This window comes from Thalassophryne amazonica, chromosome 12, assembly GCF_902500255.1.
Source record: "Thalassophryne amazonica chromosome 12, fThaAma1.1, whole genome shotgun sequence".
NCBI lineage: Eukaryota > Metazoa > Chordata > Actinopteri > Batrachoidiformes > Batrachoididae > Thalassophryne > Thalassophryne amazonica.
The window spans coordinates 52,187,777-52,202,471 of NC_047114.1; the positions used below are offsets into that span (position 1 = coordinate 52,187,777).

At 41.1% G+C, this 14,695-nt stretch overlaps 1 protein-coding gene across 1 annotated transcript in view; it reads left to right on the plus strand.

Annotated features, from left to right (window-relative positions):
• The window catches only part of LOC117522132 (cysteine-rich secretory protein LCCL domain-containing 1-like), a 63,809-nt gene that overhangs the window by 1,679 nt on the left and 47,435 nt on the right, over positions 1–14,695 (plus strand). The window contains exon 2 of the mRNA XM_034183514.1: positions 719–1,019. Within this exon, the coding sequence (XP_034039405.1) occupies positions 756–1,019 (264 nt within the window). The 5' untranslated portion in view covers positions 719–755. The remainder of the gene's footprint in view (positions 1–718; positions 1,020–14,695) is intronic.

Sequence of the window (14,695 nt, forward strand, 5' to 3'; positions counted from 1 at the left end):
GTTCTTTACGGCTAAAGTCTTCTGTAATTAGGATACAGCCATGATGCCTATGGACTCCTCGGGAAAGATGATCTTGGCAGGTTTGATGATGTACATAAAACAGAGATATGAAGAACTGCCATGAATGCTTATTTTTTACATGAATTCTAAGTACTCCAGTCATTTTATTTAAAGACGCAATGTTGAAAACACAAGTTAATTTAGATGACCAGGTGATAATACAATTCAGAGCAAAACATATTTTCAGGAAGAGTTTCTTTGAGAAACTATGCTTTTTTTTATGCCTGTCACTTTAAAGGGAAGGAAGCTGTTGTTTACCCCCCCACTTCCATCTCTGTCCAACAGAACATGCAGGGGTGTCAAACAGATCACAGACTGAATCAGTGGGTGTGTCTTGTGTAGCAAGCAGAAGTCACAAAGATCTAAAACGAGATGTTTCAAGCCTAAGTTTTGCTTGTAACACAGGGAGATATTGAAAAAGTTATAACATGAAACAAATTAAATTACGAACTGAAAAGTTTGATTAAAAACTGATTTTTACACCATATGATGCCTTTCATGGATTTTTCTTCATGCTTGTGGTTAGTGTGGTTTAAAATCAAAGGTCAAATGTCAGTGAAAGTTCTCAAACCCTGAAAATTCTGAGTACATTATGATGAAATTCAAACTGAGTTTGTTCAGTCTCAGCGTGCACACACTCTTTCTCACTCTTCTGCAGATAACCCAAAGTTCTAAATTCAACATCCTCTGCCGTCATGAAGCAGCTTTGTACACTGCTGCGCTGGGTCACAGTTGCCGGCTTGTTCCTGTGTTTGACCCAAGCTGTCTTCGTGGTCCTCCCCAATGCCACAGGACTTGAATCCATCCTGGACAAGTACAAGGACACTGATGACGAGTGGTGGAGGGTCAGGACAAGAGGAAAGAGGGCTATAAGTGAGGGGGACATGCAGCTCATTCTGGATCTGCACAACAAGCTGCGGGGTCAAGTTCACCCCCCTGCCTCCAACATGGAATACATGGTAAGAACCCAACACACGTGCAGTCAGTCAGTCAGTCAGTCAGTCAGTCATGCAACATTTCACATCTGAGCAAGATTACTTCAGTTGTACTGACCCGGTTGTCACCAAATTTGAGATATGCATTACACATCGTAACCCCAGTTTTGGGCGTATTGTTTTGTGGGTCAAAAGGTCAAAGGTCAAGACCATTGGCCCATACTTTTAAAAATATTGTGAACACAATAACTTTTTTTTTCACCAGCATTGGTATGTTTGTCAGGCATGGTGATCCCAGGATTCCTATCGATTTTTGGGTCAAAATGTGTAAGGTCCCAATTAGGGATGGGTATCGAGAACTGGTTCCTTTCAGGTATCGTTAAGAAATGATTCGATCCACCAACATCAATAAGCTTTGTGCTTAACGATTCTGTTATCGGTCCTTCAGAGTGACCATTTTTTTGGCGGGTGTTTGTCAGGAAAATGATCATTTCTCTACATTGATTACAGACCCTGCAGCGGGTCCTTAATCAACTTTTCTGCAAAGCGGCTTTGCTTTGAACCTTGAACCAATCGAAGTGTGGTTCGTAGATTGAAGCAATGCTTCGGTCGATTGCTTCGTTTATTTCTTTCTTTCGCTTAATTTTCCCCCGCTAAAATCCTAAAGAGCATACGTCTGTGAGTATTATTTACCTTTTCTATGTTAAACCGACCTGTTATGGTCTTCTGAAACAGTTGATAGATGTATTTTATAACTTAAAAACGGGAGCGATGCTAACGCGTTAGCATGTCTATGGCATTTTCAATGTTAAAAGTTAGCATTTAGCAATTGCAGCCGTCATCACGTTTGGGTGCATTTGTTTTCAAATTGTAATATTCCTTAAATTTATTTTTGTTTATATATTAATAATCCAATGATTATTATATACAATTTTAGAGAAAGATACAAAAAGAACCTGAATAGAAACACAACTGAAAATATATAATAGCAATTAACAATGAACATAAATAAATACATACATACAGAAATAAGTGTTTCCTGTGAACACCTAGTGACTCTTACGCCTCCATTTCATCCCTGTCTTATTTAAGTTTAATGACAGTTTGTTTCAGTCAAACCATATTTTCAATTTGTTAATTTCTTCAGTGATTTCCTCCAGAACTATCTGCCAAACTAGAAAACTGCTGCATCCTAGTGTAGCGGGATGAAGGTCCCGGGTCCAAAGCGAAACACAGTTTTGTTTATTTTTATTTATGTCCAGAGATCAAGGATACAGTGACTAATCTCATATTTATTTACTTTAAGACTCAAGGAAATACATAGAAAACCTGTAAAGCCTACTTTTAGTACAAAATTCACGAGGTATCGATAAGGAATCGGATCGATAAGCAGAATCAATAATGGCATCGATATCGATAAAACCTTATCAATACCCATCCCTAGTTCCAATCACTGAACAGTACTTTGTAAATGTCCTTGGCAGAAAAGTGTCACTTGTCAATGTGAGCTTATCAGTGTTTGCCCAGAGCACCATCGGTTAGTGCAAACTACTGACTTTTTATCTGTTGCAACACCCCAAATTTTTGGTTTGTGAAAATGTAACTGCAGTATTCCAGATCCACCTCCTCACCAAGTTTCATGACAGTCTCTTTTCATATCATTCCCACATCATAAAAATTTAATAATTTGTGTGAATAATGAAAATCAAGAGAGTGTTTGTTTGTTAGAATGCATGTAAATATGAGTAGAACAGAACAGTCAGGCAGGATTGATTCTTTCGCTAAAGTTGCCAGACTCTGTGGGAAAAATTGGCGATCTTTGTCGGCTATAGAAAAATGAGAAGTGGAGGGCAGACAGAAAATATGAGCTGCAGCTCCTCCACCTTCACACACCCGGGCTCACCGCCAGCGTTCACCCCCGCAGTGTTGTCCTGCCCTCTAGTTCAACCATACCCTCATTCACTCCCTTGCTCACTCACTCACTCACTCAAATTATCCTCTTGCGGATTTTTTCTTCCCTTCTTCAGCCTCACAAGTTTTCCCTTCATCTTATCTTCACTTCCTTCTTATCTCAATCTCTTTCTTTTCTCTCTGTATATCCCTTGCAGCTCTGTCATTTCCAGCTGAGGCCATAGTTATCTTTTATTTGATCCTTGATTTGGAGAAATGCTGATAGTAAATATAATGTAGATGGCATTAAAGTTGTCTTCCATGTATATTAGATCTGAATACAGAGTTGCCTTTCCCCTGCATTCAGCAACTTAAGCGGTGGATTTAATTTAATTTTGAACTTACAGCCATTAACACGTGCAGAATCCTCGTTTACACACTGCTGTCTATGTCATATTACTGCCCGCTACAGGCCCAGATGCAGACCGGTTTGGACCGATGCCGTTGCATCGGTCAGATTTTTTTACGCATCGTTTGTCATCGATTCAAAAAAAATCTTGACTAATCCAGAATAGTGCTGAACGTGTCCCCGCGGTGAACACCACTTTTGATTTAATCCCACAATGCACCACGCAGGTGTATGCAGGAAAATTCTAACCGGCTCAAACAAGCATACCGTTAGTCCAGTCGAGTCGATGATCATGGCATCCAGAAAAACGTTGTGCAAGGAAAATTGGGCGCTTATTTCAGCAAGAAACGGTGAGTGGTTTATAAATAGTTTTCAGACAATAGTGAGTTTGAAAGGCATTCTATGATGACTGAAATTACATTTTCGGTGGTTTTCCGACAATACATGTCAACCTATATGGACTGTCCATAAATTATACAGATTTTTCCAAGTTTCAGAGTCATACGGACGTCCAAATAAAGTCGGATATTCAGGGTTTGGTCTGCAGCGGCTCTGTAATCAACCGTTTCTGCAGTGCGACTCCACTTTGAAGCGTGAACATTGAAGCAATGCTTCGATCCACTAGCTCGTTGGTTCTTTGATTCGCTGCTCTTCAGAAACGGCAAGTCCGCTTCTTAACCCCTCTCAAAGCCATTAAAATATGTCAATCGTGACTCAGTTTTGTGTGGATTAAAGTCACTAACTGGGACTCATGTCTTGTTGCAGTCAAGAAACGAGAATAGTCCGCCGTTCCGTTGGCACAGCTCCAAATGCTGTGCGGCTCTCTGCCGAGACAGAGTCCGGTCAGAATTATTAGCTTCAAAATGAATTGCCACTTTAAATAAAATTACACCTCTTACAAACTTTGTAATACAGACAAGAAACTACAATCGACTAAAACATTTTTTCCTCCCAAAATGAGATGTGCTGTATTTCTTTACAAATTATATCCTGACGTGCAGCACAGCAGCTGCAAGAGCTCAGCTCAGATATATGGAAAGGCATTCATGCCAATAATGTCTGAAAGGAAATGCTTTTGACAAAAACTACAGATTTAGTTTATTCCTATTTATGTCCAGAGATCAAGGATTCACCATGTAGAGTTTATTATGTCCAAAATTTAAGGATCCAGTGACCAATTTCATATTTCTTTACTTTAAGACTCAATAAAATGTTGTTCAATTTCAATTTAATCGGCTTATAAACCGCCATATCACAACAAAATCTAAATATACTAAAACAAATACATCACAATTGTACACATATCACAATTGTGATATGTTTACAATTGTGATGTATTTGTTTTAGTATATTTAGTCATGGACATGATGAATATTGTTACCTGCTGGACTGTTTCTAATTTTGATTGGTATCAATGGAAAATGTCTTCTGTGAACTGTCTGTATCTCAGTATATTATTATTAAGAATATATGCAGTCATCTTTTTATTGATTTTATCAATTAAAAAAAATCATATATAGGTTCGGGTATAATTTAATGATTTTGGCAATAAATTTGATCCTGTTTACAGTCAATTTTTGTTATAGTGTTGTTTTTTTAGGACATCATATTTATACAAGTAAGAAGTGTTCACTATGGTCCATGAAGTATAATAAATATATTAAAACAAGTGTGACTGTATGTTGCACATGAATAAAAGAATGAAGATGATTGAATAACAAAATACGTACAATTTTTATTTTATCATTGGGCAAAAATGCATCTGTCAGATTTTCACTCTGGATCCAGCCCTGCGCTGTCAACTGCACATTTACTCTTAGTAAATCACCTGCAAAACTGTCTCCACCACAATGCACAAAAAAGTTTGGATTGCCCACGCAGTTGTTATGGGGTCTTAGCCAATCAAGCCCTTCATCTATATTGTCCCATTTCAATCAGTTGTAAATGGGTACCAGCCTTGGCTGGGGAGGTAATCTGTATTGAATTGGGATCCTGTAAAGGGGGAATTGGAGACTCTCATCCAATTCACCCTATTAGTGCAGCAGATAAGAGAATATTTCCAGAGGAATCTTTCAAATGGTGGTGCAAACATCCTTAGACATTATTTTTTTGAAAAAGCAGAGTGTCCATTTTAATTTTCCTGTAGCAGTCACCGGGGTCAAAATTTAGAAATGCTCCAGTCATATTGACAGGTATTCCACATTATTTTTCTAGTCATAAAGATTCCAAAAAGGTATACTGTAGTTTGGACTATCTATGACTGAATTCTGTGGCGTTATCGAGTAAAAATAGCAAAATTGGTGACAAAGGTCAATTTCAGTTAGTACAGGGGCTGAAAGTTAAAGTTGCTCGAATTTTGGTAAAAAGTTATGCAAATTTTTGGTTGAGTAAATAGTTTAAAAAGGAATAGTTTGCACCATGTGTCATGGTGAGTTATCATATTACAGGGAAACATATGTTATGTCCTATAGAATACAATGGATATGGACATTGTTTGACCTTTAATGTGGACACCAAGCATTCAACATGGTCAAAACTATTCCATTTAAGTATTCCAGTCAGGACAAATGATTCAGAATTACATCAGTATGCATACTGTCATCTTCAAGTTTGTAGCAACTTTGCCGGGAGTCTTATGGCCCCTTCACACATAACACAAAGTTGGGCGAAAGAAGCACGAAGTGGCTGAAAAACAATACGAGTATGATCTTTCTGTTCCTCTGTATATGACCCATGGTCATAGACGTAAAGTTATGAACTGACATGAATGAAGCCATGCACCCCTATCATGTCCACATCTGTTGCGCTCTGATCAGTCCACCATCTTTTATGATGGAATAAGGCTGAGTTTATGTGGAAATGATTGGTGTACAAAAGCTTCAGATATCTCTCGCTGAGATAGATGATGACTGGAGTGCAGTTTTAAGCAGAAACAAGGGGATAAGTGGTGGAAGGCAGCTGACACTTAGAAATGACGATGCTGACACTCCGAAATAATGCACGTGCAGTGAAGGCAGGGCGGACCCATTTTTAGGGGGGACCGTTCCAGCCGGCCTTGTGTATCCAGCAGTCAGCGCACCGAAGGACACCGCGTCATGTGGACCATAGCTGACATGGGTGATGCGACATTCAGATTGCCAACTGAGTGTACACATGATCAGACGGGGCTTTTCACCTGGGCCAGCCTGCCGATGTGAGCGCTGACATGGTCTCTCCTGCCCGCAGCAAAGGCGATATGTGTTTTTATGTATTTCCACGTGAGGACAGCATGCCCACACACGCGCCTCACAGTGTAGTGTTGTAAGGTGATGTCTGTCATAACACGGTATGTGTTCTCCAGCTGTGTCCACAGATCTCAACAGCAGCAGCTGGCGCAGACATGCCCACCTTACCGAACGAATTCATCTCAAAGAAAAAAGTCTCACTCTCTGTTCCTTTGTTATGTGATTATTTATTTTATGTATTTGTTATGTAATTATGTATGTAGTTATTGTCGTATGTATTTATTTATTTGACTTGGCTCTGTTCTCTGTGTTTTTAAATTAACAAGTCGTGTGCACTGAGCCGCTGTCAGTTGTAACTGACAGCGGCTCAGTACACACCGGCCTATCAGCTGATAGGCACCGTGTCCACAACACAATGAGCAAAGCGATCACACATGAATGAGTTCACACTTTTCCCCATGTTATATTTATTTTCCACTCTTTATGTTCGTCATGTGAAGTACAATGTACGTGGTGGAAGGTTCATTAGCCTGGGAGGCCAGCTGATAACAAAGTTCACACCATTCTGTGCGTGCTCAGACGTGGCTAGCCAGTACCCATTTGATCATGTCTGTACGTAATAATCAACATGTCATGAGAGCCCACCCGCACATGTGCATTGCGTGGAGTGTTGTTTATGGAATGATGTATGTTCACCAGTTGAGTTGTGAGTACACATCGGTCAGCTGTTCCAGCTGAACATTACAGCTGTCCAGATGTACACTGCGCTGGACAGCAATCACACTCCGCCCACCAATGCTTTTTGAGTGTTGTTGGAAGGAAAGGTGATGTAACACAGTGGTAAACATACCACTGTCCCAGCTTTTTTGAAATGTGTTGCAAGCATCCATTTCAAAATGAGCAAATATTTGCACAAAAACAAAAAAGTATCTCAGTTTAAACATTAAATATCTTGTCTTTGTGGTGTATCCAATTGAATATAGGTTGAAGAGGATTTGCAAATCATTGTATTCTGTTTTTATTTACATTTTTCTCAACGTCCCAACTTCAGCTGAGCAGGGGGCAAAGCTCTCGATTTACCAATCGATCTGTGTTCCGACCCTCACCTATGGTCATGAGATTTGGCTCATGACCGAAAGAACGAGATTGCGAGTACAAGCGGTCGAGATGAGTTTCCTCTGCAGGGTTGCTGGGCGCTCCCTTAGAGATAGGGTGAGGAGCTCGGTCACTCGGGAGGAGCTCGGAGTCGAGCCGCTGCTCCTCCACGGTGAAAGGAGCCAGCTGAGGTGGCTTGGGCATCTTTTCCGGATGCCCCCTGGACGCCTCACTGGAGAGGTGTTCTGGGCACGCCCCATTGTAATGAGGCCCCAGGGAAGACCCAGGACACGCTGGAGGGACTATGTCTCTCGGCTAGCTTGGGAATGCCTTGGAGTTCCCCCGGAAGAGCTGGGGGAGGTGTGTGTGGATCGGGAGGTCTGGGCGGCTTTTCTTGAACTGCTGCCACCGCGACCTGACTCCGGATAAAGCGGAAGAAAATGGATGGATGGATGGATGGATGTATTCTGTTTTTATTTACATTTCACACAACATCCCAACTTCTTTGGAATTGGGGTTGTATCACACACCTGTTCCCCATTCTGTCATCAGCCTCTGTGTTTACTGGCTCTTAGTTGGAATTATGTTGGTGTTCACATTGCTGATGGTTATAGTTATTCATTGTAGTCTGAAGTTGTGCTTACCTGTCTGTGTATCCACTGTTGATCATCTGTCAGCAGGTGTGTCTGCGCTGTCCACTTATGAGCCTCGCCTTGTGTTTTGAAGTGGTCAACCTTAAATCTGCAGCATTAAAATTGATGTACATTTATCAGTAAAACCTGTTTTCTCCTGTATTTACATCCTGCAAAAACCCCACACCAAGTTTAAAAGTTTATATCTTGGATTTCCTTTGTCTTTTCCTGTTATCTTTATTTCAACAACTGTCTTCATGACATCACAAATGCATTGTGTTTTCCTTGGATCTTTTGCTTCTACTATTTTTTTTTTTTTTTTTTTTTTTTTCCATTTCATGAACTGGATTCAGGATTGGTGGATCCACTGTTTGATTCTGCACTATATAGGAAACTCACTAAGGTGTCTTGAGCAAGGTCCTTAATCCCTAAATTGCTTCCAGTGTACAGTTGATGTTGGGGAAGTGTAATGACACGGACCCACAACAGGGGGCACAAATGAACGGTCAATGGGTAGTCAAATAAATACAATTTATTGTGGCAAATGTGCACAACAGGTCGAATACTATTTTTAGACAGTCAATTACAAAAGTCAACAGGTGACGTGTGGGCAGGTCCGAGGGTTGGAGACGCCTATCCAGAGAAGAGCCGGGGCCCACAAGGTTCCGCCGCCAATGAAGACCTGCAGCAAACCGAAGCCGCCAAGTCCCGAGTCTGCAGGTGGCCTCTACTTCAGCTGTCAGATCCGGTACTGCTGGCAGGAACAGAAGACAGGTTAATGGTGGGTGTGTGCACACCCAGCAGAACAATCAGCAATTCAGTTCAGTTCCTTTTGTGGGAGAATCTCCACCTCCGACACAAAAACACAGAAACGTGTAGAGACCAACTGTTACTTCTCTGGTTTGGAAAGAGGAGTGAAGTCCGTCACTCTTCTACGTCCAAAACCCAGCTCCCAGCTGACTGAAGATAACTGGTACTCCTGCAAAGGTTTTCAAAAGACAATGATACGTGCGTTCAGCACAGACACGGCTGAGAGTTTTACCTGAGTGGTAAACTGATATCTCGGGAGAGATGTGGTGTCTCCTCCAGTCTTATATGGGATGGGATGGTGATGAGATGATTTCTGACAGCTGGTAGTCCTGGCTCCTGGGTGGTGACTGCGCCCTCTGGTGCCTGAAACCCGACTACAGGCAGGGCGCCCTCTGGCGTTGGCCAGCAGTACCTCCTCTTCGGGCGGCCCACATAACAGTTGAGCGACTTCCACAGCAGCACTCTGACACCCTGATGTGCAAAACAGTGAATGAGTGAATGTGAGGTATCTACTGTATAAAGCACAATGAGCATTTCTATTAGATGGAAAAGTGTAACAGAAATAATGTCCATTTTACATTTCAACTCAAATTTCCAGTTTACTGTAGCTCATTCCTTTTACACACATGGTTGTGCATTAACTGATTTAACACTGTCCATCCACCCACACATCCATGTGGCCCAGTAGATGGAAATGGTTCTGTATTTCAGGAACCTAATGCTCTGTGGAATGCAAAAGCAGATTGGTAGTTGTTATCATGACCTGTCTGGAAAGAGAGGCACAAAGGCATTTTCTGTCTGTTGGATAATTGAGAGTGAAGGGTAACAAAATTTGGAGAGAATAATGAGCTGTCACAACCAGTCTCTGCAGTCAGTCATTTGTAGTGAACGCTTCATGCTGAACTTCAGTTTTATTAGAAGAGAGAAAGGCATGATTGTTCCAAAGCAGGTGTAGGACTGAAAGGGATGTAAATCTAGTATGAATTCTCACACATAAGATAAAACATTAAAATTCCATAAAAGACTTTCCAAAGCTGCTTTTAGTTGTTGCAGCAGTGACTAGTAGCATTTCTCTCTACTACTACCATCTGTCTACATCTTGATATAAATGTTCAGAGTACAAATCGCACCAGAGGGTAACCTTCTGCATTCAAAGAGGAAATATAGCTCAATTAAATCACATGCCACCAGATTCAAAAACAGTTTCTTTCTCAGGGCCATCCAATTACTAATGAGTTTATAATTAGGGACAAAGCCTGCTGTGTCTGATTTGCGGCAGTTCATGCTGGTTATACGGTCGTAAATTGAGCTTTACTGGCGGCACATTAGTGGTAAAATGGATATTTGTGACCGTAATCCAGCATGAACGCCCGCAAATCATCAGACACAAGGGGGTTATTCCCATTCGAATCCAATTCCATCGTTTGCACAGATTATTTTTCTGTAGGTAATTCGGACGGCGAGGCTTACCATCGAGGCAGCATCGCTCCAACAGCGGTCAGGTGAAATGGTAATTCTATATCAGAATCCACATCAATATTTTTGTATGGTATCTTAAATTCACCCATTTCTGCACTGTCATCGGTACGCAACTTTCTCTCGGGCTCAGCAAACAGCACCATTATTCACATCTGCATAGCAGCACGTACAGCTGGTCAGAGTGCGGAGTAATATATTAAATGTGAAAAGGTTGAATATTTTGCAACCTTACACCCAATATTATATGGTTTGAAATCTCACACGATCAATCAGTCAGATTTGCAGAAAAAATGTAATTTGATTATAATATAGTAAGGACATCTCACCACGACCTCTGACCTGTGCAGTATGTTTAACTGTGATCTTGTTTATTTGACCTATTTATTTATTTTACATTTTAGCCTTTCCTTTTGTATTATTTTTATATTTGCCTCTTTATGTGTGTGTGGAGAAATGTGCTGCATGTGTGTGTGTTTTTTTTTTGTTTTGTTTTTTTGTAGCACTACGGTAATTAATTTTTATTAATACAATGACATTAAAGGCTTCTATTCTGTTCTATAATTTGCACCTGTGAAATGCCTTCTGAAGAGGAAAAACATATATAAGTCACACCTTTTTTTCAGTATTTTCTGATGTTTAATTTGGGATTTTGTGCATTATAGTGTACTTTTTATTATTGGAGTTTATTTTGTTTAGTGCTTTAACTCCTGGGAAAGCCCTATATTCATAGTTGTTGTTATTAGTAGTAGGAGCAACAGCAGCAATAATGCATGATGTTTCAGTATATAAGTCACACAGGAGTATAAGCAGGACATCTAAAAGTAGTGACTTTTTTTCTTTTTTTTTAAGGGAGATGTGTGTATATATATATATATATATATATATATATATATATATATATATATATATATATATATATATACGTATATTGCAAAACACAGTGTATATGTAATAGGCACCCTTTGTTATAACCCTTTTGTTGTGTGGGCCGCTGAAGAGGAGGTACTGCTGGCCCACCATCACCAGAGGGCGCCCTGCCTGGAGTGCGGGCTCCAGGCACCAGAGGGCGCCGCCGCCTCACGGGAGCAGCCTCGGTGACAGCTGTCACCCATCACCTGAGACAGCTGACGGCAATCATCAGTGGGGTATATCAGCAGGACGGCATCTCCACCTCATTGCCGAGATATCGTTTCTACCAGAGAGGTAACATATCAAAGCCTACTGAGTACACAGTTTTGACTGAGCTAGTTATTGGTTTACTGTTCCAACGAGAGGTGGAGGTACCTTTCCTGCCGTTCGGAGTTCTGGGTGCAAACGCGCCCCCATCTAACTGTTCTTTTTCCCTCGCCAGCAGTACCAGGTCCGACACGCGGAGGCAGTGGCCACCTGGGAGTTCGGGACTTGGCGGCTCCAGTATTCCCGGGGTCCTGTGGCGGAGGAAGCTGTGTGGTTCCGGTCTTACCTTGGAGAGGCGTCTCCTATCTTCGAGCCTGCCCACACGACACCTTTGTGTATTGACTTTTGTCCATTTCTGTAATTGGTTGTATTCGTTGTGCACATTCACAACAGTAAAGCGTTGTTATTTTGACTTACTCCATTGTCCGTTCATTTGCGCCCCCTGTTGTGGGTCCGTGTTCCTACACTTTCCCAACACCTTTGTTTTGTTATAACACAGCTAACCAGCGCCCTAAACTACCTCATGTGTGAACTGACACAAGGGTAATGCAGCTGTCTTTCTTTTCTTTCAGCTGCTCCCATTCAGTGTCTCAAGAGCAGATTATCTGTCTCCACCTCATCCAAGTTTGTTATGGAACTCCAGTTTTTATGATCAGTGTTGCAGAGAGTGGACTTATAAACTGCTGTATTTGGTGATGACGGAGTGTGCCAATGCCATGCAATCAAGTCTGTGTCATCCAGTGTAAATGTATTGCGTATTTGTATGTGTACCATTGTACCTGTGCATGACATGTATGTTACACCTTGTTGTATGTGCCATGAAAAAAAATTAGACAATTCACATAATGTTATGGAAGTTTCTAGCATGTTCAGACTTGTGCAATATGGCCCCATTTGACGAATATGTAGGATGCTATTGCATTTGCAACATATCCAATACAACGTATTGGAGTGTGTATAATACTGATATACTTTCCTGCTGATGAGTAGTTTGTATTTTGTTTGTATTCATTCAATGTCTGTTGCTCAGTACAAATGGACTGCATTTATGTAGTGCTTTTCTATCTGCATCAGATGCTCAAAACACTTTACAATAATGCCTCACATTCACCCCAGTGTGAGGGTGCTGCCATACAAGGTACTCACTACATACTGGGAGCAACTAGGGGATTAAGGACTTTGCCCAAGGGCCCTTAGTGATTTTCCAGTCAGGCTGGGATTTAAACTGAGGATTCTCTGGTCTCAAGCCCAACGTTTTAACCACTAGACCTTCACTTCCCACACCACTGGGGTCTTTCTTGTTCAGGACAGGATATTCCAAACTGTTCTGTTGGCTATGTTCACTATTTGTGCAATGATTCTGATCATGTTGCATTATATTTTTTGGTTTTCCCAACAATCAGGGACAACCAACTAAATGTATGTTGACTTTCTGTAGTGTGGTCTAAAATGTACTATAAGTACAAATGGCAAAAAGGGGTCATATGTAGCCTCTTAATTAATCATTTGTGTATTTTTGCCTGTCACACGTCATTCCTTTTAAGGGTGGTGTGCAGGGAACCTGGTGCATTGCTATTTAGATGTTGGACTCCATTGACAGGATTTCTGGTGAGGACATGGATCTCCTCTGACTTTCACAGATACACATTTTGAAAGGTTGCGGTAACCTTTAAAAAACTGGAGTGTCAAGATTAGGGTTGCAGGTGAACGTGGTTGAGCACGTGCTTGATGTATGTTATTGCTAATGCTATGACATAAGATGCTTGTTTTGTACCATGTGATGTGTCCAAAACAGCTTCAGCCTAATGCTGCATTCACATGTTAGTGAAAGAAAACTGTCATACTGATAATGATAGAAGAATTCATGTCATCTGCAACAGAAAATTGTAGGTGACGATGTGAGGCAGGATCTTGAAAAATGTCAGCTTGTCATTATAAAAACCGAATGACACTCAATGACAGCAGTCATAAATGTTTATGACATTGAGATAATGTTTGACACTTTCATGACTGTCATGTAACAGTTATGACAGTGTCACGTCACTATTATGACAATACCTTCAAGTTAATTGTTACCCAAATTATTCACATTTACCTGTATAAAATGGGGGTGACACTCTGCAATTAAATAATCCATCTCTTGCTGTCTGTCTTTTCTCCATGTTACCCGACATGTTTGTGGAGTATCAAGAGTGGGGTATTGTTTTCAGTGGTGCATGCGTGTGTGTGTGTTTGGGCAAGATAAGTCAAAAACAGCTTGATGGATTTCCTTCAAACATGGTGTGAATATTACTTGAATAGATATCTAGAGGTTAGATTTTGGAGTAGGTTGGTCACAGGTCAACGTAAAGGAAAACATGGTTCAAAATCACCTATTTTGTATGTCTCAACCAATAAGCCTAGATGGATGAGCTAAAGCTTATTGTAAGGCAGTTAAGCTGTTAATAAGCCTATAAGCATGCTGTTCTATTTTGTTTTAATCTTTCCAAGCCTAGGTTGGGTCAGTGAATGCAGCATCACTATTTAAGTAACGTTTTACCATCGCGAGATTTGTTATTCAGTTCTCTTCGTTGTATGGCGCTCGTGGCTCACTGCATGGACACTGCTAAAACGCGGTTTGTGCCAGAGCTAGAGGCCAAAACAACACAGGTATTATCCAGTCGATCATCAGCTGTGATTGTATACTAACCTGTTGCCGGAGCCAAGTAAAGTTTGCCAGAAGTTCCTTTGTCGTGTGAATCACTGTACCCACGCACCTCCGACGCACTGGAAGGTAAAGCACGACAACTGGTGTCATACGTGGGATCTTCTACAAAACCTCTGTGAGTGAATCCAATCGAAAAGACTATATCCAGAGGCATCCTGAGCTAACTACCAACTTAAAGCTAAGCTACAACTCGTCACTGCCGCCCGAAAGAAGAAAAAAAAAAACGAGCAAAAGCAGCGGTCAAGTTGCTACACCGTCGCCGCGCACAAATTCCGGTC